General features: G+C 32.1%; 2 protein-coding genes, 1 long non-coding RNA gene and 1 pseudogene across 3 annotated transcripts; 3 read left to right on the plus strand and 1 right to left on the minus strand.

Annotated features, from left to right (window-relative positions):
• The first annotated feature begins 334 nt into the window (after positions 1–334).
• Positions 335–2046, plus strand: LOC136227345 (UDP-glucose flavonoid 3-O-glucosyltransferase 7-like). The gene is given in 1 exon segment (XM_066015986.1): positions 335–2046. A coding segment is annotated over 1 exon segment (1548 nt). The 5' UTR covers positions 335–353; the 3' UTR covers positions 1902–2046.
• Positions 2047–2942: 896 nt separating this feature from the next.
• LOC136225899 (uncharacterized) lies at positions 2943–5566 on the plus strand. The gene is made up of 3 exons (XR_010687372.1): positions 2943–2995; positions 4105–4402; positions 5222–5566. It is a non-coding gene; the product is annotated as an uncharacterized lncRNA (long non-coding RNA).
• An 8995-nt stretch (positions 5567–14561) lies between these two features.
• Positions 14562–16966, minus strand: LOC136225727 (succinate dehydrogenase subunit 7B, mitochondrial-like). The gene is made up of 4 exons (XM_066013830.1): positions 16818–16966; positions 16658–16726; positions 16079–16199; positions 14562–14798 (listed from the first exon to the last, which is right to left on the minus strand). Exons 1-4 carry the CDS (start codon positions 16953–16955, stop codon positions 14701–14703), a joined length of 426 nt encoding a protein of 141 aa, XP_065869902.1. The 5' UTR covers positions 16956–16966; the 3' UTR covers positions 14562–14700.
• A 5599-nt stretch (positions 16967–22565) lies between these two features.
• Positions 22566–26473, plus strand: LOC136227068 (probable UDP-glucosyl transferase 73B6; annotated as a pseudogene).
• The last annotated feature ends 575 nt before the right edge of the window (positions 26474–27048 follow it).

Raw genomic sequence — 27048 nt, forward strand, 5'->3', positions numbered from 1 at the left:
TATTTTAAATTTTATTTAGTCTAGACCATTCAGTCAATATATTATTTAGTTACCCAATTATTTATATATTAAATCACATACAAATCCTAAATGATCATCAGAAAGTTGTAATTTTCATGTGTACTCGGATGAGGCCAAAGATGTACGGTGAAGTGCATGCGTGGAGAGAAAGGCTGTAATTTTCTTGATGCATACGAAATAATTATCAGAGTTACAATTTCATCCTCTTCTTCTACTTCTTACTATTATGCTTGATGGATACGAAATAATTATCCTTTATAAATAAATCTTTGATTGCTTCAGCTTTCTTCATTCAGATTTCAGATTTCAGATTTCAGATTCCAGATTCAATCATGCCTACTCAATGCGCTCCTAAACTCCATGTTCTCTTGTTCCCATACATGGCTCATGGCCACACCATTCCAATGTTGGACATTGCCAAGCTTTTTGCTTCCAGAAACCTCAAAACCACCATTGTTACCACTCCTCTCAACGAGCCTCTTGTTTCCCGCCAAATCAAAATTTCCAAATCGGAGACCGACATCAATATTCATTTGCTTGAATTTCCGACTGCCGAGGCCGGATTACCGGAAGGCTGCGAGCATCTCGATTTCATCCTTTCCAGAAAGTTAGGCTGGGAGGTTTTCGATAGATTTTCCTTCGCTACAACCTTGCTTCAACATCCTCTGGAGAACCTTCTGGAACAACTCCGTCCAGATCTTGTCGTCGCCGATCAGTTTTTTCCTTGGGCTACTGATTCCGCTTCCAAATTCGGGATTCCAAGGGTTGTTTTCCATGGAAATGGTCTCTTGGCTATGTGCGCTCGGTTTTCCGTTGAGCAGAACATTTACTGGAAGCGTCCCAATGTCACCTCCGATCCGACGCCGTTTATCATCCCTGATCTCCCCGATGAAATAACGATAACCGGGAAGCAATTGCCGGCTTATCCTTTTCCAAGCGAGACAGTGAAACTGTTTCAGGGAGGGAGAAAAGCAGAGATGACGAGTTTCGGAGTAATCGTCAATAGTTTCTACCAGCTTGAACCTGCTTATGCTGATCATTACAGAAACATTTTAGGAAGGAGAGCTTGGATTATCGGTCCGGTTTCACTCTGCAACAGAGGTGTTGAAGAAACCAAATTCTGTTGTCTACATATCCTTTGATAGCATAACTCAGTTCAGTGCAGCTCAGCTGAAGGAGATTGCAATCGGACTCGAATCGTCTGGGAACGACTTTATCTGGTCGGTGATAAGGCAAACCGGAGACAACAATGGCTCAACTCGAAGAAACCAAATTCTGTTGTCTACATATCCTTTGGTAGCATAACTCAGTTCAGTGCAGCTCAGCTGAAGGAGATTGCAATCGGACTCGAATCGTCTGGGAACGACTTTATCTGGTCGGTGATAAGGCAAACCGGAGACAACAATGAAGAAGAAGAAGATTGGTTGCCTGAAGGATTTGAAGAGAGAACAGAAGGAAAAGGACTGATAATTCGAGGATGGGCACCACAAGTTGTGATACTTGAACATGAAGCGGTGGGAGGATTTGTGAGTCATTGCGGATGGAATTCGACATTGGAAGCAATAGCTGCTGGATTACCAATGGTTACTTGGCCTATTGGTGCTGAACAATTTTACAATGAGAGATTGTTGACTCAAGTTCTAAAGATTGGTGTATCTGTTGGTGTTGAAGAATGGACACAAATTGGAGGAGCTAATATCAAGAGTGAAACATTGAAGAATGCTGTGAATAGGATTATGGAAGGTGAAGAAGCTGAAGAGATGAGGAAGAAAGTGCAGGAACTTGGTGAAATGGCTAAGGCTGCTTGTGAAGAAGGTGGATCTTCTTATTCTGATCTTAGTGGTCTTATTGATGAACTTAAGAAGAGTAGTAACTATTAGTTTTTTAATTGTTTATGAAATTTGGTTAATTTTGTTTAGAGCTAGCTCTTGACTTATCAGTTAGTTTAGTTTTTAATGTTTTTTTTTTAGACAATCAGTTAGTTTATAAATGAGATGTGATTAGAGTAGTAATATGAGTTTCAGGTTTAAGTGATTAGAGTAGCAATTTTTTTATAAATCCCATTTGAGCCTAATAGCAACATTGCTTTCATTCTTTGAATCACTACTACTCAACAATTGCAGAAACAAAGATTAGCCCTCTTTTCTTTGTTCCCAAATATATATTTCTCTAATGTATTAGAGCTAACAACATTAATGTGACTATTCAACAATGTAACCACGGTCAATCTCCCTGGAAAATGCATCAGAGCTTTCCCAGTTGACAATGAAAAGGTTTTGAAAGGCAAATTGGTAATGGGATGGGATCCCTGCTTAATTTATAAACTTTATCTTTGCTATAATGTTATTACATAAACTTAGATAGTTGATTTCTTTACTTTAGTAGACAAAAAGATTGAAATCAGATCATCCCTCAAAAAATCAGTAATATAGGAATTTTTTGTCTGTTTCAGTTTTCATGGGGTTCCCAAAAATTGGATCATCTCCTCCATCTTAATTGCATTCTTCTCAATCCCTTGCTCTGATCTGATAATGCGATCCCTTCTTGTAGTCGAAGGGCGAACAGAGACAACTAAATCGAGAAGGGTTTTCGCTGTCATCTTCAATATAGGTGGTGCCCTGACTAGCCGGAGGAGAGTGATCTTGAAGATAGCCTAACCACGAGCTTTTACCTCTTTGTTGAATTGATACAAGCGCTCAAAGCTACAGTATAATAGTCGCAAGATCATGCGGAGAAAGTCCAAAAGTGGATGCCAAAATTTCACGGCTTATTCAGGTTTGAACTTATTTGCCATTGAGTGAAAATTGAAATTTTAATATATATGTTATTTATTTGCTTAAGTGTTTTATCTATGTAAATTTCTTGTCGATGAATTTAAATGTGATGCGAAGCGTATTATATGCAGTTACATCGATTTAATGAAAAGAAAATGAGCTAAACATGGTTCACACATCCGGACACACTGATTTTGGCGGTAAGATATGCTATATGCTCTCCCTTGCATTCTTTTAGAATATCGATGAGTTAATTAAAGATGCCAATTATAGATCTTCAAAATTTAAAATTTAAAATAGAGATATGAGAGATTGTTACAGCTTGTATGAACTTTTAGGAATTGAAACATGTTGGTTAATTTTATCCCTTTTTGGCGGATGATTTGAGGTTTTCCTTTATTAGCTTTCTCTGAATTTCAGATTAGCTAGGATGGAAATTTCTGATACATTGAGATGATTTACATAAATAACTCGACTGCCACGATCCTTGGACATGATTATCATTTTTATAGCATGCAATATATTGATAACATAATACGATTATGACACGGCAAACCAAATTTCCACCCTTAAGATTACCTGACAAAGCCATTCTCTTTTGATTCATCAGCTACATCTTCACATATGCTTATAAAGCTTTATAATGGTTTAGGATGCTTGGCATGTTCAATTAAATTGGTGCTTAAAGTTGTTTGTCATATTAAGATCTTCTCCTATTGATGTTGAGGCATGACATTAGTCTACATTCTATTTTGGTTGGTTTTAATTAAACCCATTTCTAAATGCTTTTCCATCCTCTACCTCGAAGGTCCTATCCAAATAAACCTTTTTCTTAATGATTTTCCCACTAGTCAACCTCCATCTTTTTGGCTATGGCTTTGGCTTTCAATTATTTGCTTTTCTGTCAGTGTTGGAGGAAGTTGTGGATCAAACTAAATTAGTAGGTTAGTAACTTTTATGGAAACAAAGTTTGATGCTGCTAAAAGATAATGCTTTGATACTTGTTATGGTCTTTCCTTTTACACTTAGATTTTTAGATTCATGTTACAACTTTTAGTTTATTTCATTCTTTCAGCTGAACCTGAGTTGAAATGCATAATTTGGGGTTCTGTTGTTTCCATTTTGAGATGTGCAAAAGAAATAACTTCTGATTGAAACTAAATCACATCATTTGATTTTTCAATAGGTTCACTTGATCTACCTCAAATTATTTGCTTTTTTTTTTTTTAGAATAGCTCTTTTTTTTAGATATTGTTTTCTGATTTGAATTCTCTGGCATGTCCTTTCTCTTTTTTTTTTTTTTTTGCAGTGCTCTGGTATTAGGAATTCGAATCCCTAGTAGTCATCTGTGCTTAAGTAGCCATCTATGCTTGCCAACAAGCTGCAGATGGGGAGCTGTACGCAAAGAAGAAAGAAGTAGAAGCAATTCAAGTCTTGACTCAATTCAAGTCTTAGCAAATATGCTGCATTGAGAGATCACATAATGGCAGAACAAAAGAGGCAAACGGCGGTCCTGGAGCTATGAAGGTATTGCCGGTTTGTACATTATGTTGCCTCATTTAGGATTGGGATTGAAGTAATCCGGTCAAGCTCCTCAACTATTTAAGGTAGTTTTCTCTTAGCCTGTTATGAGACTATGATTGCCGGTGAGGTCTATTTGGTCATTATATTATAGCAGTAGCTAAATATCAATCGCCATGATAAGTTTACAGAAAATGTTATTAACTGAGAAATTTTCCAAAGATAGTAGAATCTTTTAGAAAGGTTTCTGGTTTGTGTCAGGCTGGTGTAAGAAATGATCCAATAGACTCTAGTAAAATCGTTGAGGAAGAATATTAAGAAATGTCAGCTTGGAAAAATCTCGTAATAGCATTGAATGGATTCCTCACAAGTTCAGTTTTCAATGTTTTATATCTAAAACACCAGTAAGGTAGTTACATAATTGAGATGATTTTGCATTATTCTCAATTTATATATATATATATATATATATTTGAGATCTGAAGTAGAAGATCAAAGTCAGAAAGGTTATAATTAAACAATGCATTCATTTGTATTTTGCAATGCAATCTCAAGTCATGGTTCACACATCGGGACACACAAGCTGATTTTGGCGGTAAGATATGCTATATGCCAATTAAAGATGAGCTAATTAAAGATGCCAATTATAGATCTTCAAAATTTAAAATTTAAAATAGAGATATGAGAGATTGTTACAGCTTGTATGAACCTCTAGTTTCATAGATTCATGTTACAACTTTTAGTTTATTTCATTCATTCAGCTGAACCTGAGTTGAAATGCATAATTTGGGGTTGTGTTGTTTCCATTTTGAGATGTGCAAAAGAAATAACTTCTACCTCAAATTGTTTTCTGATTTGAATTCTCTGATCAAGTCATGTCCTTTTTTTTTTTTTTTTTTTTGCAGTGCTCTGGTATTAGGAATTCGAATCCCTAGTAGTCTATATGTAGGGATCTCTGGTATTCAAAAAGAATTGCAGCTATGGAAGATACATCAGTCCTCATTATGGGTATGGATGTGTCTATTGAGAATGAAGATATGAACATGATCAATATTCGCCTTCCGGGGCAGCAACTTGTAAAAACTGAAGTTGCAGAAGTATCCGAAGGACCTTTAGTTCTTGTTATCATGTCTCGATGGGGAATGAATATTTTGGTTTGTCAAGGCAAACAAGAAAAGGCATATTATGTGTTGGATACCCTGGTGTAACTTCTGTAGCTGCCACATCAGATGTTATTTTTGGTTATTACAACCCAAGTAAGTCTTAATTCTTAAAATCATTTAAATATATAGTTATTGATGAGAAAACAGTTTCATTCTGAAATTAAATATGTTTAGAATTTTCAGGTGGAAGATTTTCAATGACATGGTATCTTGAAGCATTACCTCTATCTGATTGTTGGTTTTCTGTGTCGTATAATCTATCTATTAATATTATAAAAGCTGGAACCAAACTTGCCACTTGCAAGCTAATAGGAGTTTAGCTGATGTGTAATTACCTCAAATTTTCAAATTATTTATAATTTATAAAGGTATGGATTTACACTAGTGGTGTTTTAGTTATAGTGTGTAACTAATTATTTTACCCACTCATTAAAACCACCTATTCTCACTCCCGGTAACTATTTCTTTTTTAATCTAAATTTAGTGTTGTATTTCCCTTCTCTCTTCATATGCTCTCCCTTTTCTGTTTTCTCTTCCCTTTCTTATCTCTGACTGATCTTTGTGTTTTATTTTTTTCAGGACTGAAATCAGAAATTAATCAATGAAAAACTGTGAAAAGTGATTTCAGAATATTCTAGAGTGAGTTTTAAATATTGTTTCTGTTCTTTTTATGTTCTTCCTTATGAATGTGAATTAGGATTTTGTTTTTATTCCCTTTGATTTCTCTTTTGTTTTGAGTTTTAATTTCTTCTCTGGATTGATATGTGAAAGATGGAATTTAAGTACAGTAATTTTCCAATTAGATAATTTAGAAAAAGAGAAAGGGAAAGGAAGAGCAAGTTGGAGATTTATGAGCTAAACTTGATTTTGGAGATAGGGGTAAAGAATTAATTTTTTTTTTTCTGGAAAAAATGGAAAAAAGCCATCGTGTAGTTGAATAAGTTACGGGTTTGAGGGAGAAGGTGAGTTACGGTTTTGTTTGTATTTCCTTCATTTCCAGTTTTGTTTTTTTTTCCTTGATTTCCAGTTGTTTTTTTCGAGTTTATTTAGTGTTTGTGTTCTACAGTACATCCATTGCTAAATGTCTAGCGATCTTAAAATTGGTTTACTAAATTTTAATTTTTTCCATTTCCTTCAAATCGATTTTAACTCTCATTATTCTCTTTGCATAATGATATCATATTACAAGTCTTAAAAAAAAAAAAAGTAAAACGACCAAAATCGGAGTATGTAATTCTAATATTATAGAAGACAAATTGTATATTTGAGCAAGTAATAAATTCATTTTTAATTTATTTTTTTATTATGTAATAACATCAAACGATGCGTGGAATACATCTTCCTCATTTAACTTACTTTTTTTTACGACCGAGTGATCAATTGATTACATTTTACGCAAGTTCAGGGGGCTAACTGAACATTTTATACAAGTTTAAGGGGCTATTGGAACACTTTAAAAGTTCCGGGGGCCAATTAACCTTTTTGGGCAAATTCAGGGGACAAATGATGTATTATGCCCCAAAATAATAAAGAAGAGTTAAAATAGTTGCTGTTAAAAAAAGGAGTTAAAATAGTTATAAGCATACGGCCTAATGTTCATCCAGCTCTTTAACTTGTCCAAATTGGTAATTTTATTCATCCCCAACTTATCAAATGTCATATTTACCTCATTAACTTCATAAAAGTGGCATTTCTCACCTCTTATTATCATATTTACCCCTTTAACTCTATAAAAGTTGTATTTTTTACCCTTTATGGTGCAAAATGAATAGGATTTAATCAAATGAGTTTTAAAAATGTATTTTTTTAATATCAACTTTTTTTATTTTGTTTTAATTTGATAATTATATTGCTCATTCATGTGTTTATTACAATAATATTGTATTACAATAATTAGGTAATCAAAATTTAACTAGCCAAAAAATTGAAAAGAGAATAAATGAATAAAAGATACAAATAACAAGAACATTAATATAAACAAGTTAAAGACATTATATGTAAGGATAAGGTACCAAAATAGGTCTATGATTTTTGGGGAAGTATCAATTTAGGTTCTACGTACAAAATAACACTAATATATGTTTGACGTTTAAAAAATTGTATCAATTTAGGCCTCGATAACGGATTGTATAAGGGGTGAGAAATGCCACTTTTATGGAGTTAAAGGGGTAAATAGGATATTCTGTGAGTTGGGGGGTAAATGGAGAAATTGAGGGGGGTGAGAAATACCACTTTTATAGATTTAAGAGGATAAATATGACATTCGATGAGTTGGAAGGATAAAATGACCAATTAAGATAAGTTAAGGGGGCTGAGAGAACATTAGGCATAAGCATAAAGTAAAGTAACGGGTACTAAATAAGATTTTAATCAAAGAAAAGGAAATGAAATGAAAGTATTTAGCTCGAAAATCATAATTTCATGCATGAATTGAAGTTGGTAATTGTTTCTAATTTTCAGCTTAATTTGAAACAGAGCATTCCCCACCTCTTAATAGAAATTGGTTGCTTACATATTCCTCCTCCAATACTCCCTCATTACTTCGCTTTGAACCATGTTGACTCGAGGTCTCCCAATTACCTATTGTATAGAAAATTTTTGCACACTATTTTTGGTAATATTTATAAATTGTATTTTACGTTTTTTTAATTCATTCCAAAAATATGTCTTTATATTATTTCTAAATTATATTGAAATTAATTAACTTTCATGAAATAATCAATTAATTATCGAAAATTTATCTTAATTATTTGTAAATCATTTTAAATATTAAAATTATTAATTGATCATTTCATTAAATTTACTTATTTTTTTCAATATAATTTGGAAATCGTATTTGGATATATTCAATTTATATATTCTTCAAAAAAATATATTTATATATCGATTTTTTTTTATGAATGATGCACAAGGATTTTAATTACACCGTGCAAAGCACGGGCCTTTCGCTAGTTAATAATGAATGAGGTAATGGATATTTAGTCCTGTTTGATTATTTTCTTTCTATATTTCTGTGCTAAATAAATTACACGTGAACTAATTTTAGGTGCTCTTGGATTTGCACTAGTTTGAATTAATTCACTTCTATATAGGTTTTATAGTGATTTCTTATTCATGATTTGCACAACTTAAAAGATAAAGCATGTAGTTGAGGATTTAGTAGTGTTTTGCAATTTATAGTGTTATTGTCGTTTTTGGTATCATGGTTTCCATATGGGAAAAATGTATTAATATTTTAGAGCTAGTTGAGAATTCTTTTGGGATAAGGTATCAAAATAGGTCTATGGTGTTCGGGGAAGTATCAATTTAGGCTCTACATATAAAATAACACCAATATAGGCTTAATGTTTAAAACATGTACCAATTCAGGCCTCGATAACGGAACGAGAAACGTCATTGATATTACTCTGTTAAGTTCTTTCAATTGTACGTGGAGGGAGAAATCAGAACTTGACCGGGTAATAGGAATGAGGTGTCCAATCCATTATCGAGGCCTAAATTGATACTTTTTTAAACGTTAAGCCTATATTGGTGTTATTTTGTACGTTTAGTCTAAATTGATACTTCGCCAAAAACCATAAACCTATTTTGGTACCTTATCCCATACTTCCTCAAAATTGAAGGGCATGATCTCCTTTCATCTGAAGCTGTTAGTTCTCTATAATTGGTTCCTGCTAAATGAAATTACTTACCATTTACGTCTTCGTGATTCATGAAGGTTTTGTCATACTATCGTGAGGCAAAAATTCAACCAGGGAGGAGTAGAATGTTTCCTTGCAAGAAACTTATACAGAACTAGTGAAAAGCTTGGATAAAGGTAGTTCTGGTGACTTGTTTTTCTTTTAGTTGTTTGTAAGATTAGTCTTATGCTATGATGCACGGAAACAAAAACGAACAACGGGAAACACAAAATTCAAGTCAACTTTTTAATGGCGTTTAGGTGTAAATGCTTGTTTCTTATTATAGGCAATTCTTAGTTTTTATATTGTTTGTAATATATATATATATGAGAGCTTCCTTCAATCTAAAAAAAAAAGTGACTAAAAAGAAAATATAAAAATTATTTTGAATATAATTTACAATTTCCGACCCATATCTGTCGGTAAATTATTAAATTAATATTCCAAAAATAGATCACCCAGGTTATATTCTCGGAATGTCCCACGAAATTAATATTCCAAAAAAAGATCACTAACACATAGGGGTCGGTTATATTCTCGGAATGTCCGACGAAAGCACCTACTAAAAGTAGTAATTCCGACACAAAACACCGACTAAATATTGTATCGGGAAAAAATTATCACAGCTGCTTACCAACGAGATTAACGCCGACACATCAATATCTGTCGGTGTTCCGTCGGTGATCATGATCACCGGCGCAAATTAGGGACGAATTGTTTCGTCGGTGATAGCGTTTTTGCTTGTAGTGAGAAAGCTAGAGTAAAAGCAGCCATCTATGCTTGCCAACAAGCTGCAGATGGGGAGCTGTACGAAAAGAAAAAAGAAATAGAAGCAATTCAAGCCTTGACTCAATTCAATGGCAAATATGCTGTTGAAGGTATTGCAGGTTTGTACATTATGTTGTCTCATTTAGGATTGGAATTGAAGTAATCAAGTCAAGCTCCTCAACTATTTAAGCTAGTTTTCTCTTAGCCTGTTATGAGACTATGATTGCCGGTGAGGTCTATTTGGTCATTACTTTAAAAAAAATCACAACTTCGAAAAAAAATTGAATTTCACGTACACCCTTTGAGTTTTTTAAAAAAATCAACTATATTTAGAAATAATTTACGTGAAGCGGTGCTTAATTTACGTGAAAAATTGGATTTCATATATAACCTTTGAACTTTATATAAATATTTTATTTTAGGCATAATTTACGTAAAGTTGGACTTAATTATGTAAAGTTGTATTTAAAAGAAAATCATTAAGTTTGGAAACATTTGAGTTTTACGAGTAAAATCATTGAACTTTACGTAGATGTTCTATTTTTAGACATGATTTATGTAAAGTTGGACTTAATTTAAGTAAAGGTGTCTTTTTCCAAAAAAGAAATCATTAAGTTTGCGAAAAATTGAGCTTTACGTACAATATTTGAACTTTACGTAAAGCTTTTATTTTCAGACATAATTTACTTAAAGTCGGGTTTAAGTTATGTGAAGTTCTATTTTTACAAAAAACAAAAAAGTCATTAAGTTTGCGAAAAATCGAATTTTATGTAAAACATTTAAACTTTACGTAAATCTTCTATTGTTAGACATAATTTACGTTAAGTGATACTTTATTTTTGCAAAGTTATTATTTTACAAAAAAAAAAAAAAAAAACTCCAAGTTTGCGGAAAAATTGAGGTTCATGTAAAACCTTTCAACTTTAAATAAATCTTATACTGTTAGACATAATTTACGTAAAGTTGTTATTTTATAAAGAAAATCTCCAACTGCGCGAAAAATTTAAGGTTCACGTAAAACCTTTCGACTTTACATAAATCTTATATTGTTAGACATAATTTATGTAAAACATCTATTTTGAAAATAAATCTCTAACTTTGTGAAAAAATTGAGATTCACATAAAACCTTTTAACTTTACGTAAATCTTCTATTGTCGAACATAATTTATGTAAAGATAGGAATGGCAACGGAGACTCTACTCGTGGGTACCCGACACTATCCAATCATAATGGAACTGCTTGTACCCTGTATAAAAGGGTATGAGACAGGTATGAGATCAAAACTATTACCCGTTAGGGTAATGGGACGAGTATGGGAATACCTCCAGGGAGGGTACCCATTACCCGTCATAACTCTTTTATATATTAAAAAATATTATTATGTTTTAGATATAAGATGTGAGATTTGAACACCAACCTTTTGTTCTTCAACCGTTAAATGATACCACTAAACTAATTTATTTTTATTGATTAAAGTTCAATTTGTTCAATTTTTAGATAAATTTATTTATTAAATTTATTGTTAATGGGTAAAGGTACCCGTGGGTACCTGTGAATTAAATGTGACAAGTATGGGATGCAAAACATGTACCCATTAGGGTAATGGAATGGGTACGAGTAATTTAAAAATAAACGGGTAAGGGTTTGGGATTGACACTACCCGCGGGTACCCTACCCATTGCCATCCCTATGTAAAGATGTTATTTTATCAAATAAAATCTCTAACTTTACGAAAAAATTGAGGCTTACATAAATCCTCTATTGTTAGACATAATTTCCGTAAAGTGAGACTTAATTTTCGTAAAGTTGTTATTTTACCAAAAAAATCTCTAACTTAATGAAAAAATGAGATTTACGTAAAACCTTTCAACTTTACATAAACCGTATACTGTTAGACATAATTTATGTAAAGTTATTATTTTACAAAAAAATCTTTATCTCGCAAAAAAATTGAGGTTTACGTAAAACCTTTCAACTTTACGTAAATATTATATTGTTAGACATAATTTATACAAAGTGAGGTTTAATTTATATAATGTTGTTATTTTACAAAAAAAAAAAAAAAAAAAAATCAAACGTCGCAAACAAATTGAAGTTTACGCGAAAAAAAACTTTATGTAAATCGTATATTGTTAGACATAATTTACGTAAAGTTGTTATTTTTACAAAAAAAAAACTTTAATTTCGTGAAAAAATTAAGGTACATAAAACCTTTTAACCTTGCGTAAATCTTATACATTGTTAGGCATAATTTACATAAAATGAGACTTAATTTACGTGAAGTTGTTATTTTACAAAAAAAAAAAAAAAATATCTAGCTTTGTATAAAAATTGAGGTTCACGTAAAACCTTTCAACTTTATGCAGATCCTCTATTATTAGATATAATTTACGTAATGTGGGACTTAAGTTAGTAAAGTTGTTATTTTACAAAAAAATAAATATCTAACTTCGCGGGAAAAAATGAAGTTTATCTAAAACCTTTTAACTTCACATAAAATCTTATACTGTTAGACATAATTTTCGTAAAATGGGACTTAATATACGTAAAATTATGATATTACAAAAAAAATCTCTATATTCACGAAAAAAATTGAGGTTTATGTAACATTTTTTAATTTTATGTAAATTTTCTAGTGTTAGACATAATTTAAGTAAAGTTAATTTACGTAAATCTGTTATGTTACCAAGAAATCTCAAATTTCATAAAAAAAAAAGAGGTTTAGGTAAAATATTTCAACCTTTTGTCAATAACTAACAAATTTATTATTCACAAACTACCAATTAATGCATACCAGTTGGTTTTGTGTTCATTTAACAAGAGTTTTATTGTAGCATTTGCAATTTGTACTTACTCTTACTGGAATATCTAGCAATCATAGGTTGCTTCCAAGTGTGCCAAGAGACAAGATTGTTACTAAGAAAAATACAGAAAGCATTCGTGGATCGTCTATCATCCGGGTAACCACTCCAATCACTATTAGAATAGCAATGAGTGGCTCAGATCATTTGAGAGCAAAAAAGAATGCCATGAGTACTCGAAACATGAATGTATCGAAGGACCCGTTTAACTCATTTCCAATGTTCATCAGTTGGACAATGTAGAAATTGACATAATTTGTTGACAGAAAATGCACTATCGGGATGAGTTAAAGTGAGGCACTGAAGTGCACCAACAATACTTCTATATTCGTCCTTAGGGGCAAGTGGCTTGCCATGTTCCCTAGATAAATTCGGTGTAGTAGCCATAGGAGTAAAGCATGGTTTGCAATCGTCAATTTTCACACATACTTAACTTGAGATAGGTAAATGTCCTGCTCACTGTGAGCTATCTCAAGGCTAAGAAAATACGAAGTCGGACAAATATTGCGAATAGGAAATTCAGATTCGATAGCCTGAATGGTATCGTTTATTAGAACTGAACTCGTACCAGTGACAAGAATGTCATCAATATAGCAAAGAATATAGATCTTATCTGTAGCCGAATAGCGAGTGAACAAAGAGTTGTCGACCTAAGACATGGAAACATCCAACTAATTTATGGACCAGTGATGAGCAGCCATAGTGAAAAAATAATGTGAATCGTCGTGGCCTTGACAACGAGGCTAAAAGTCTCCTTGAAATCGAGACCAAATTGTTGCATGAATCCAAGAACAACCAATCGAGAGCAGATTGAGTGTGGAAGTGCCTTTAACTGTCACTAAGACCAATTGTGTCAGGGCTAGCCCACATTCGTTGTGTCTCTAGACAGATGTTCTTTCTTGGAGGCAGAGGTACCCATCCATTTAAAAATTGAACAAATTGAACATTATCAATAAGAATAAAATAGTTTAGTGGTATTACTCAATGACTAAAAAAAAAAAGTTTGGGTTCAAAATTCACATCTTACAATAATATTTTTTAATATGTAAAAGAATTATAACGGATACCGGATATACTGAGAGTGTCCCCATACCAGTCACATGTAATGATTTTGATCTCATACCTATCCAATACCTTTTATGAATCGGCGCATCATCTTCTACCTTTATATATTAATTTCTTTTTCAATTTTTTTTATTGAAAATTTATGACTAGTAAAAATTGGTAAAGATCAATGAAACGAGAGTGAACTTCTATCTTTATTTATTATTAACTTTTTCATTTTTTTTTACTGAAAATTATGACCAGTAAAGATTAATGAATAATAGTTTTAATTTTTGTTTTTATAAAGTTCTAATTTTTTTAACATACTAATCACCAATACAAATCTGTCGGTCATTGTACAACTTTTGTGGATAACATCTCCTACAATTTTCATCTCTGACAATATATATCAGCAATGGAGCCGAAAAAAACTGGCCATATTATTTAGACATTCTATATGTGTAGGGATACTTGTCGGTCATGACACGGATAATTTTGAGGTCCATCGGTGATCAAACATTCTTTTGTAGAGTAACGGACCCAAATTAAATCTCACTTTAAGAACATTTATGGATCAAAAAGTTAATCGGTGTTCTGTCATATCTCTGACGGATAATTTTGAGGTCCATAAGTGATCAAGCATTTTTTTTTTTTGTAGCGTAACGGACCCAAATTAAATCTCACTTTAAGAACATTTACGTATTGTATAACAGAGTCATGGACCCAAATGAACAAACTGGGCAAACGAATTCCCATCCCCATTTCTAAGCATTTACTTTCACGTAGTGTTATAGATCAAATTCTAACATAAAGAGATATATTCTTTATCAAGAGTAATCAAATGGAACGATACAGTCCTTAACTCCATTATGCACTTTCCCCTGCTGGTTTCTGAGCATCCTCCTGCATCATCACTGCACTTTCCCCTGCTGGTTTCTGAGCATCCTCCTGCATCATCACTGCTCCTGCTTGTTTCCAACAACGATCGGACCCATCAGTAATTCAACTAAAACAGACATAAATCGTAAGAATGCTGATGGACAATAAGATTTAGAAACATACAATGGATGTTATCACGATATTCACAAGCTAATGTCTTCTCTTCAACAAGTTGTATTGTATCTATTGAACTATTCTGGCAATGTCATAATTACATTGATTTCCAAGTGTGCAAATTAGGATATCAATTTTCAGATACTACTGATAACAAATTAGCTTATCACTCTTCAGATATGCAGCTCATATACAATGCAAACAAGTTTTGCAAACGTCTAATAATGTGGAAATTCTTAGTGCAAACGCAACTTCAACACGCAGGTTAATCTCTGTTCGTTCCTTTATACTCATTCCCCTCAGATTCTGCCTAAATAATGGAAATAAAAAAAAAAAAAAAAAGACAAAACCAAGAACCGAAAAGGAAGAGGGCATTTGAGGTCTATAACTCTACCAGCAGGCAAGAATGTAAACTAATTCAAGGATTGTTCAGATCTCCTATCTAGTGTGTTCTCTTAGCTTTCATACTACTCGTGCAGCTCCTAGTCTCTATTATGAACCTGGGTCACAAACAAATCATCTACCTTGTCTATAGGCAGGCAATGAAGGCACAAATTTAGATACTACTTGACCTAAACATTCAAACTTTGAAAAATTAATTAAGAGAAAGAGATGAAGAAAGAAAAAACAATAGACGAGCTGCTCTTCACTGTTGCTGCTCAACTTTACCATGTTGTTTACATTGCAAAGAATGTCCCAACACCCGCACACAATAAATGCAAGAGAAGACAAGGACAAATATAATTGGCACCTTTGACAGGTTTATTGTCTGTCTGATCTTATCAGGAAGGAAACAGGTTTTACTTTAAGAAGGATGACGGAAATTTTCTGCCTCTTGCTTGAAAACTCGTGCAACAAATTTCCATGAGCAAGGTTTAAAAGATGTAGACATTTTTTCTTCTTCTGGAAACTCATAAGTGAAGAACATGTATTAGACATTTTTCCTACAGAATCAACAATTGCTTCAATTTACTCACATCCTACAATATTGCAGCCTACAACTTACTTATTGTTCACTATCCATCCTAAAAGGGTTATATATGTTCCTTCTGTTTTCAACTGAACTGAAAACAAACTAATACTACTTGTGGCATAACATTACAAATAAAGAAAAAGATTTTACTATAGAAAGAGTGGGAAAAAAACACTAATAGCCAATTCTGTTTAAATTATAGCAAAAGCAAGAGTTTACCTACGGCCAAAGTAAGCATGAACGTAAAATAAAGGTCTGTGTAGTGGCTGTCACCAAGGCCCTTCTTATTTGATTTGCCCTCCTTATTTGATTTGAATCGAGCTGGGTCTTCTGCCAAGAGCTAGAATGCAAGAACGTAGCAATGTTAAGTGTGAAAACCTCACCCATTTACACATCAAGTTCCTTTACCCACAAATTATCACAATCTTAAAGTAATGCAGCAGCCTCTTATATTGTTGTTCAAAGAAAATTCTAGCATGAATTATTCGTTCCTTTATTTCGATTTGGGTCTCAGAGTATTTTTTCTAATGCAAATAGATTACAAATAGGTATGTAATCAGGAATATAACCTGATCAAGTTAAAGATTCAGGTTTAGGAACTAAAACAATACAAACACAACCGCCTTGCAGATATTTATCGGGTAAAACAAAACAATAATATCTTTGGGACAGACACTGAAATGTTCTGATAAAACTCGTCATTGAATGAAGAAATAATCGATTAAGAAACCGCAATTAATTAACTTCAAGAATCAGAAGATAAAATCAAGGTCGAAATCATAGAAAGCAATAACTCACAGATTTCTCGGGCGGCCCCGGTTCGGCATGGAAACCTCGAAGCGAACGAGAGACTGCATCCTTTATCTTCTGTTGATTAGATGAAGAGAAAGTTCAGAAGAGATATATGAAAATGAAATAAAAACAATCTATCCATTAATTCCGTAAAAATGAAAATAACCTGAGATTGAGATCCAAAACGAGCGGAAAACATGGAATTTTTCAGTAGAAACGCCATTTCGCGGTTTTTGCAAGGATGGGGATAAAAATAGATATAAAAGTGTTTTTGCAAGGAACGGCGGCTTAATACATGATACATCAAACTTGTTCAAAAACATTATTTGGCCCTCTAAACTGTTTACCTACTATTTAGTGTTTTTGCCGTTTGCTGTTAGAAAAAGCTGATTTTTCAAAAAACAGATATTCTCTGCTTTTGTAAAAGGCTGCTTTTCAGGTGTAAAAGGCAAACAAAATCAAACACCTAATACTGTTTTTCAGATGTAAAAGGCAAACAGGATATCACTAACCAAACGCTTAAAACTCTCCCTTTTGAAGTGAAAATGTAAAAAGGAGCATGAAAAGGAGTAACCAACCACCACCTTAGCCCCTCAACTTACTTAAAATAATTTAGGCTTAATATATCATTTGCCCCTAAACTTGTCCAAAAAACTTGATTGGCCCCCTGAACTTTCAAAATGTCTTGACAACTCCCTGAACTTGTATAAAATGTTCAGTTAGCCCCCTGAACTTGCGTAAAATGTAATCAATTGATCTCTCGATCGCAAAAAAGTAAGTTAAATGCGGAAAATATATTCCACGCATATTAGAATGTTATTACATAGTTCAAAAATAGATTAAAAATGAAGTTATTGCTTGCTCAACTATACAACTTGTCTTCTCTATTCTAAGCATCGTATACTCCGATTTCAGTCGTTTTACTTTTTTTAAGACTCGTGCAATATATCTTCCGTATTTAACTTACTTTTTTTCAACCGAGTGATTAATAGATTACATTTTATGCAAGTTTAGGGGGTTAACTGAACATTTTATGCAAGTTCAGGGGGCTATCGGGACACTTTGAAAGTTCAGGGGGCCAATCAAACTTTTTGGATAAGTTCAGGGAGCAAATGATGTATTAAGCCAATAATTTATTACCCAAATGAATTTAGGGTTAATTACAAATAACTACGCTGTGGTTTGGTCGATTTGCGATGTGGTACATGTGCTATTTTTTTTTGCAAACACAATCCTATCGTTACAAAATTTTACATGTTTTTTTACTTTGCTAAATTTGGCCGATAACGACTTCGAAATGAAAATTTTCAAGAGCTAAATGATATTTTAAGTAACTTTAATTCTTCAACTTTTTAGGTTTGAGGTCATTTAGGTGTTGTTTTTTATGAGAGAGAAAAATAATGTTTAGAGAGAGAAAACTCCAAAAATGATGATTTTGAAAAATTAAGAATATGGTTCCATAGTAAATATGATACCAAACAAGTTTAATTCTTGAAAATTTTCATTTCGAAGTTGTTATCGGCCAAATTTGGCAAAGTAAAAAAAACATGTAAAATTTTGCAACCATAAGGTTGTGTTTGCAAAAAAAAATACCACATGTACCACATCGCAAATCGGCCAAACCACAGGGTAGTTATTTGTAATTAACCCTTGAATTTATTTAAAATGACATATTGATCTTCTCATGAACTTGTTTAAAGTAATCTACATTGCAATTTGTCTAAAAACGTAAAAAAATTTGAAACTTAAAAAGTAAAAGCTTAATTCGTTATTTTAAGTCTTTAAAACAAATTAACTTTTTATTTTATATATTTTTTATAGATTTAATGACACTTTAAACAAATTTAGGTAGCCAGTCAACATTTTTAGACAAATTCAAGAGGAAACTGACGTATTAACTCAAAGTTCAGCTAAACATAAAGATATAATATTGGATATAATAAAATTGGAAAGTTCAGGGGGCCAATCAAGCTTTTTGGATAAGTTCAGGGAGCAAATGATGTATTAAGCCAATAATTTATTACCCAATTGAATTTAGGGTTAATTACAAATAACTACGCTGTGGTTTGGCCGATTTGCGATGTGGTACCTGTGCTATTTTTTTTTTTTGCAAACACAACCCTATGGTTGCAAAATTTTACATGTTTTTTTACTTTGCTAAATTTGGCCGATAACGACTTCGAAATGAAAATTTTCAAGAGCTAAATGATATTTTAAGCAACTTTAATTCTTCAACTTTTTAGGTTTGAGGTCATTTAGGTGTTGTTTTTTTATGAGAGAGAAAAATAATGTTTAGAGAGAGAAAACTCCAAAAATGATGATTTTGAAAAATTAAGAATATGGTTCCATAGTAAATATGATACCAAACAAGTTTAATTCTTGAAAATTTTCATTTCGAAGTTGTTATCGGCCAAATTTGGCAAAGTAAAAAAAACATGTAAAATTTTGCAACCATAAGGTTGTGTTTGTAAAAAAAAAAAAACCACAGGTACCACATCGCAAATCGGCCAAACCACAGGGTAATTATTTGTAATTAACCCTTGAATTTATTTAAAATGACATATTGATCTTCTGAATTTGCTTTTAGTAATCCATTTGCCTCGTGAACTTGTTTAAAGTAATCTATATTGCAATTTGTCTAAAAACGTAAAAAAAATTCGAAACTTAAAAAGTAAAAGCTTAATTCGTTATTTAAGTCTTTAAAACAAATTAAATTTTTATTTTATATATTTTTATAGATTTAATGACACTTTAAATAAATTTAGGTAGCCAGTCAACATTTTTAGACAAATTCAAGAGGCAACTGTACGTATTAACTCAAAGTTCGGCTAAACATAAAGATATGATATTGGATATAATAAAATTGGATAGTTTTATTTATTGTTATTTACCAAACTTATAAATAAAATATGAATTGATTAACAAATAAAATTATTTTTTATTAATATTTTAACGAAAAATAATTACTTTACGTATACTTGTACAAAGTTACAGAAATTTATAATGGTTTTATATATTTTACATAAAGTGATGTTAATTTACGTAATGTTGAGCTAAATATAGGAATATAATATTAGTATATGATAAAATAAGATGGTTAGAAAATATTATTCTATGTTTACTTTGTTTTAAATAGTCAATAGTATACGTGGTAAATTAAATTAGGGTTAATTATAAATAACTATCCTGTGGTTTGGCCGATTTGCGATGTGGTACCTGTGGTATTTTTTTTTTTTTTTGCAAACACCTCCCTGTGGTTGTCGGCGTTAACAAAATCAAGGAAACGACAGATTGACTGTTAAATCATAGGGGCAATTTCGGAAACAAATATTTTTGACCTTTTTTTAACTTTTTGGTTGACTCTTCTTCTTCTTCTTCTTCTTCTTCTTCTTCTTCTTCTTCTTCTTCTTCTTCTTCTTCTTCTTCTTCTTCTTCTTCTCAATTTCACCATGCCCACTTCTCCTTCTTCATCTTCTTCTTCTTCCTTTCTCTTCTTCTTCTTCCTTTCTTCTCTTCTTCTTCCCCATTTCTTCTTCTTCTTCCACGTTTCTTCTTCTTCTTCTTCATTTTTTTCTTTTTTTTAATTATGGATTTTAATTCTGGAATTTCCAGAATTCTGAAAATTTTAGGATTTAAATAAAAAAGAAAATAGAGAGGAGGAGAAGAAGAAGAAGAAGAAGGGACAATGAAGAAGGAGAAAGAAGGAGGAGAGAGGAAGAAAAAATTATAAAAAAATAAAAAATCGAATTTTCTAAGTTGCCCCTGTGCCACGTCAGCTTTTTTAACAGATTTTATGTCGTCTCCTCGATTTGTATAACGGCGACAACCACATGGAGGTGTTTGCAAAAAAAAATACCACAGATACCACATCGCAAATCGGCCAAACCACAAGGTAGTTATTTGTAATTAACCCATTAAATTATAATAGAATAAAATTATATTAAAAGTTAATCTTTAATAAAACGTTACCATCTAATAAAAAAAATTAAAGTAACACAAAGTAAAATACATTTCTATCTATCAAACAACTCTACGTAAATTGATACTACTTTACATAAAATTCATAAAACCATTACAGATTTCCGTAATATTTGTACAATTTTAAGTAATTATTTTTTTTGTTAAAATATTAATATAAAATATAAAATATAAAATATAATTTTAATTGTTAATTAGTTTATATTTTATTTATAAATTTAGTAAATAACACTAAATTATTTCGTAAAAGACAAATATTTTATGTGAAACAAGATTTTTGGGGAATTTAGTAATATTTTAGAAAAAAATAACAATTTTACGTAAATTCAGTCTTACTTTACATAAACTATGTCTATTAATTGATGATTGACGTAAATTTTAAAGATTTTATGTAAATCTCATATTTTTTTGCGAAGTTGGAGATTTCTTTTTCATAAAATTACAATTTTATATAATGTAAGAAATGTTGCTATTTTTTAGAGCAAGCCTCCAAACATTCATGAGGCATTACGCTTTCTTTGGTATGCTATTCGTAGATCTGATAGAATCAGCAAAGGATCGGTATGGCATTCTGTTGCAAGCTGCTATTTTTGCAGTTTCGATTGCGAGGTCACGTGGTTGGACTCGTCTCTGGATTGAATGTGACTCGATTTACGTTATTCGAATTTTCCGTACCCGTGCGCAGATCATTCCCTAGACAATGCGAGTGGACTGGTTAAATTGTTTAGATTCAATGATGCATATACACGTGGTTGTCTCTCATGTGTTTCGTGAAGAAAATCAAGTGGCGGGCGCTCTTGCTAATTACGAACGTATGGCTTCAGATTTACAAATGTGGAATACCCTTCCGGACTACTGCTCCCTTTTAGTTAGAGATAATGACCTTGGTAGGGATATGTTTAGATTTTCTTAAAACATTCTTTGTATTGGATTCATATTTTTTTCATCTCTTTCCTTTATATATCTTGGATCTTTGCCTTCTCGGGGGTACCAACCTGGTTGGGATTTCCATTAGGCTAAGTCCGTATTTCAATAAATAAAATTAAGATCCACTTTACGTAAATTAACACTACTTTACATAACATGTATAAAATATTTACAAATTTCTGCAACATTAGTACACTTTTAAGTAAAGTAATTATTTTTCATTAAAATATTAATAAAATATAATTTTATTTGTTAATTAATTTATATTTTATTTATTTAGCAAATAATACTAGCTGATTTTTCGTAAAAGGCAAATACTTTATGTAAAACTTGATTTTCTGAGAATTTAGTAATATTTTAACAAAAAATAATAATTTTGTATAAATTTAGTTATACTTTACATAAACTATATCTATCAGTAGAGAGTTGGTGTAAAGTTGAAAGATTTTACTAAATCATCATTTTTTTTACCTAATTTTCAAGAACCATAAAATCTAAACCACCTTATATCAATGGACAATTAATCCTTCCATTTATTGCTGATAAAAAAAACTTTTTACCATGGTTGGATATGACAGCTCTCGACGGAGTTAGGAAAGAGAACTCTTATTTTGGGTTTTCCGATGGGTTCAAAAGGTCGATAGATCCTTCCCACTTTCTCTGACTCCGCCCTTGAAGCCCAATATATTAAATTTGAATCAAAACGAATAATATCTACATAATATTGGACCGATATGTTATACTCATCCATGTGACATGTGTAACTAAATAAATGAATAAATATTAGGAAGTACATGAATTCCTAACCTTTTTTTTTTTTTTTTTTGGGTTTAACCTTACACATGGATGAAATAATGTGTTTGTCACATATGCATGCATCATCTAACATCAACCAAAAAAAAAAAAAAAAGGTTTAACATAAACCCAAGATTAACACTTCCTTATATCTCCCTCCTTACAAATCAAATCATCTAACATCATGGCAAGCAATTCCAATGTTGCACGCGCCGCTTTCAGATTTGGCGCCGCCGCTTTGAATTCCTCTCATTACACCGTCGTCCATGGAGGCCAACGGCCGGTTTTATTCCACAGATTTGGTGAAGGAAGTAGTCAGTTCCTCATTCCATGGCTCAACACTTTCTCCTCCATCTCCGGTACCAAAACCAAATATCTATCTGGTCCTCATGTAATTCTCTCATCTCTCCAAAATCATGTTTGCTATATTTGCATTATCCATATATCTGCAAGAATCTTAAAATATGAGTGTCTAATTGCATTTTAAGATATAGATTAGGGGCTAATTTCAATTTAAAACCCAATAATTTCATAACTGAGACTAAAAATATTAATTATAAACTGATAAAAAAAAATAAGGTGAAAAATTCAAAAACAATTTTATCTACAACATCTAAAATGATAGAGTAATATAATATCGATATAATATTGGTCAATTTAAAAAATAATTCATCAAATTATCTTTTTTTTTAGCAACTAATGTTATCATTTCCATGTGTGTCATTTTAGTGTTAATAGTAAAAGAATACAAACATGTATATAAATAGAAAAAAATGGATTGTTACAAGTGAACAATTTTTTTTTTATCAGTTATTAATGTTAGGGATATTTTGACACTTTATTCCTACCAAAATAATTGAACGGATAATTGAAACTAAAAATATCATAAAATATTTAATAAATTCGAACTAAAATATAATAAAATTGACCAAAATTTTATTTCAATCCAGGAAGAGATGTAATTGGTATTTTCAAAATATGTTGAGAATGTAATTAATGATTTAAAAAAATTAGATAACTAAATAATTATTAAAGTAGGTCGAAGATCTAATTAATTAGTTAACGATGTTGAGAGATCAGTGAACTACTTTTTTTTTTAATGAAAATGCTTATAACCTCATTAGATTAAAACACAAGTATAACAAAAAAAACAACGGTAAAGAATCAAACCTTACGCGAATTACAAAGAGACTAAAATGACTACATAAAGCAAAAATAAAAAAGAGTCATAAAGGAATAAAAGAACACAAAACAATAATGAAACATATATTTATTAAATCGAAATCTGCAGAAAAGTAGATATAAATCCAAATTTCACCATTTACATCATTCCATAATATTAAAATTAATTTTAGAGGTAGAACGCTCCATAAATTTTGATTTTAAAAAATAAAAAAATATGGTTTTATATTAAATGTATTTCTAATTGTTGAATGTTTTCATTTTGAGATGTCAACGGTTATTTTAAAACCTTAGTATTAAAATTTAATGATCATAATACTAAAAAAAAATATAGTATTAAATTAAAATTTAGAGGGAACACTTAGAAAATGAGTCACAATTTCATATATAGTTTTTCAAAATTACGAGTCACAATTTCATACCAAGTCAGGGAATACATATATAATTTTGGCTTAATACATCATTTGCCCCTGAACTTGCCCAAAAAGCTTGATTGGCCCCCTGAACTTTCAAAGCGTCCCGATAGCTCCATGAACTTGCAAAAAAAGATTTAGTTAGCCCCCTGAACTTGCGTAAAATGTAATCATTTGATCACTCGGTCGCAAAAAAGTAAGTTAAATGCGGAATATGTATTATACGAGTCTTAAAATGTTATTACATAATTAAAAATTAAATTAAAAATGAAGTTATTACTTGCTCAACTATATAACTTGTCTTCTCTAATATTAGAACTGCATACCTCGATTTTGATCGTTTTATTTTTTTTAAGACTCGTACAATACATATTCCGCATTTAACTTACTTTTTTGCGACCGAGTGATCAAATGATTACATTTTACGCAAGTTCAGGGGGTTAACTGGACATTTTATGTAAGTTCAGGGAGCTATTGGGACACTTTGAAAGTTCAGGGGACCAATTAAGCTTGTTGGACAAGTTCAGGGGGCAAATGATGTATTAAGCCTATAATTTTTCTAAATTATGAGTCACAATTTCATCCGTATTCTGATAACGCCAGAGATGTACGGATTGCGTGGAGAGAAAGTTGTAATTTTGTTTATCAGAGTTACAATATAAGCCCTACTCTCTACTCTGTCTTCTTCTACTTCTTATCCTTTGTAAATAAATCCTGGCATTTATCATTTTTGTTCTCCAAAACTAAAACTAAAAGTACCTTAAAATATGAAAATAATCAATTAAATCCTTCAACTATATAAAAATCATCAATTGATACTAAAATAAAGAATGGTGGTTCAAAATGAGTTTGGTGAATATGGTCTAAAACTATTCAACTGAATTATTTTTTTTATTACGCGTCAATTGATGATTTTTGCTTAATTCAGAGATGTAATGGATGATTTTAATAATTTAAGGTCTTAATTAATTTTGAAATCTTACTTTAAGGACCTAAATGGGTATTATACCATAAATCTTTGATTGCTTCGTCTTTTTTTTTTTTTATTCAGATTTCAGATTCAATCATGCCTACTGAATCCGTTCCTAAGCTCCATGTTCTCCTGTTCCCATACATGGCTCATGGCCACACCATTCCAATGTTAGACATTGCCAAGCTATTCTCTTCCAGAAACCTCAAAACCACCATTCTTACCACTCCTCTCAACGAGCCTCTTGTTTCCCGCCAAATCAATAAATCCAAATCGGACACCGAAATTAATATTCAATTGCTTCAATTTCCGACTTCCGAGGCCGGTTTACCAGAAGGCTGCGAGCATCTCGATTTCATCGTTGAGAGAAAGTTAGGTTAGGAGGTTTTCGACAGATTTTCCTTCGCTACAACCTTGCTTCAACATCCTCTGGAGAACCTTCTGGAACAACTCCGTCCAGATCTTGTCGTCGCCGATCAGTTTTTTCCTTGGGCTACTGATTCCGCTTCCAAATTCGGGATTCCAAGGGTTGTTTTCCATGGAAATGGTCTATTGGCTATGTGCGCTCGGTTTTCCGTTGAGCAGAACATTTACTGGAAGCGACCCAATGTTACCTCAGATCCGACGCCGTTTATCATCCCTGATCTCCCCGATGAAATAACGATAACCGGAAAGCAATTGCCGGCTTATCCTTATCCAAGCGAGACAGTGAAACTGTTTGAGGGAGGGAGAAAAGCAGAGATGACGAGTTTCGGAGTAATCGTCAATAGTTTCTACGAGCTTGAACCTGCTTATGCTGATCTTTACAAAAACATTTTAGGAACGAGAGCTTGGATTATCGGTCCGGTTTCACTCTGCAACAGAGGTGTTGAAGAGAAATCGAGACGAGGAATCGAAGCATCAAAGGACGAACATGAATGCCTAAAATGGCTCAACTCGAAGAAACCGAATTCTGTTGTTTACATATCCTTTGGTAGCATAACTGAGCTCAGTACAGCTCAGCTGAAGGAGATTGCAATCGGACTCGAATCATCCGGGAAGGACTTTATCTGGTCGGTGATAAGGCGAACCAGAGACGACAATGAAGAAGAAGAAGATTGGTTGCCTGAAGGATTTGAAGAGAGAATAGAAGGAAAAGGACTGGTAATTCGAGGATGGGCACCACAAGTTGTGATACTTGAACATGAAGCAGTAGGAGGATTTGTGAGTCATTGCGGATGGAATTGGACACTCGAAGCAATAGCGGCTGCATTACCAATGGTTACTTGGCCTATTGGTGACGAACAATTTTATAACGAGAGATTGTTGACGCAAGTTCTAAAAATTGGCGTATCCGTTGGTGTTGAAGAATGGACACAAATTGGAAGAGCTAATATCAAGAGTGAAATTTTGAAGAATGCTGTGAATATGATTATGGAAGGTGAAGAAGCTGAAGAGATGCGGAAGAAAGCGAAGGAACTTGGTGAAATGGCTAAGAATGCTTGCGAAGAAGGTGGATCGTCCTATTCTGATGTTAGTGCTCTTATTGATGAACTTAAGAAAAGCAGGAACCACTAGTTCTTATTTATGAAATTTGGTTAATTCTGTTTATAACTAGGTTTTACTTACCATTTAGTTTAATTTTTAATATTTTTTTTTTTTTTTGAGACACTCAGTTAGTTTAATTTAAAACAAAATAGATTTATAAATGAGATGTGATTAGAGTGGTAATACAGGTTTTGGTTTAAGTGATTAGAGTAGCAATTTTTCTATTATATAAATGCAAATCCCATCTGTGACACAATTCTTCCCATTTCTCAAAACTCTACTTAATTGCACACATACAGTATTAGTTTATAAAAAAACAGATGCAATGTAATAAGCAAATTAAAATTGGATAAGGAAATTTGCTACAAAAATTGTCATTAAGCATCTATTTGAGCTTACAGTCTTGATCACATGCACCTTAATGAACACGTAGAATTTGCTCATTCACCGTTAGATCTAGGCTTATTAGAATCGTAAGGTGGAAATTCAAAGCATCCTGAAGCTTAGATTTAATAAACCTATATCTAACGGTGAATGAACAAATTCACTTGCTCATTAAGGTACATATGAAAAACAAAGTCATTAATTATTTAAATCACTACTAC

Source organism: Euphorbia lathyris, chromosome 4 (assembly GCF_963576675.1).
Source record: "Euphorbia lathyris chromosome 4, ddEupLath1.1, whole genome shotgun sequence".
Classification (NCBI taxonomy): domain Eukaryota; kingdom Viridiplantae; phylum Streptophyta; class Magnoliopsida; order Malpighiales; family Euphorbiaceae; genus Euphorbia; species Euphorbia lathyris.

Excerpts from the sequence above, each read along its gene's own strand:
- LOC136225727 (XM_066013830.1), bottom strand. The coding sequence starts at position 16,955 with ATGTATCATGTATTAAGCCGCCGTTCCTTGCAAAAACACTTTTATATC. Across the intron at positions 16,727-16,817 it reads GTTTTGGATCTCAATCTCAG|AAGATAAAGGATGCAGTCTC; the intron begins GTTATTTTCATT and ends TCTAATCAACAG. Across the intron at positions 14,799-16,078 it reads CATGCTTACTTTGGCCGTAG|GAGCAGTGATGATGCAGGAG; the intron begins GTAAACTCTTGC and ends GGAAACAAGCAG.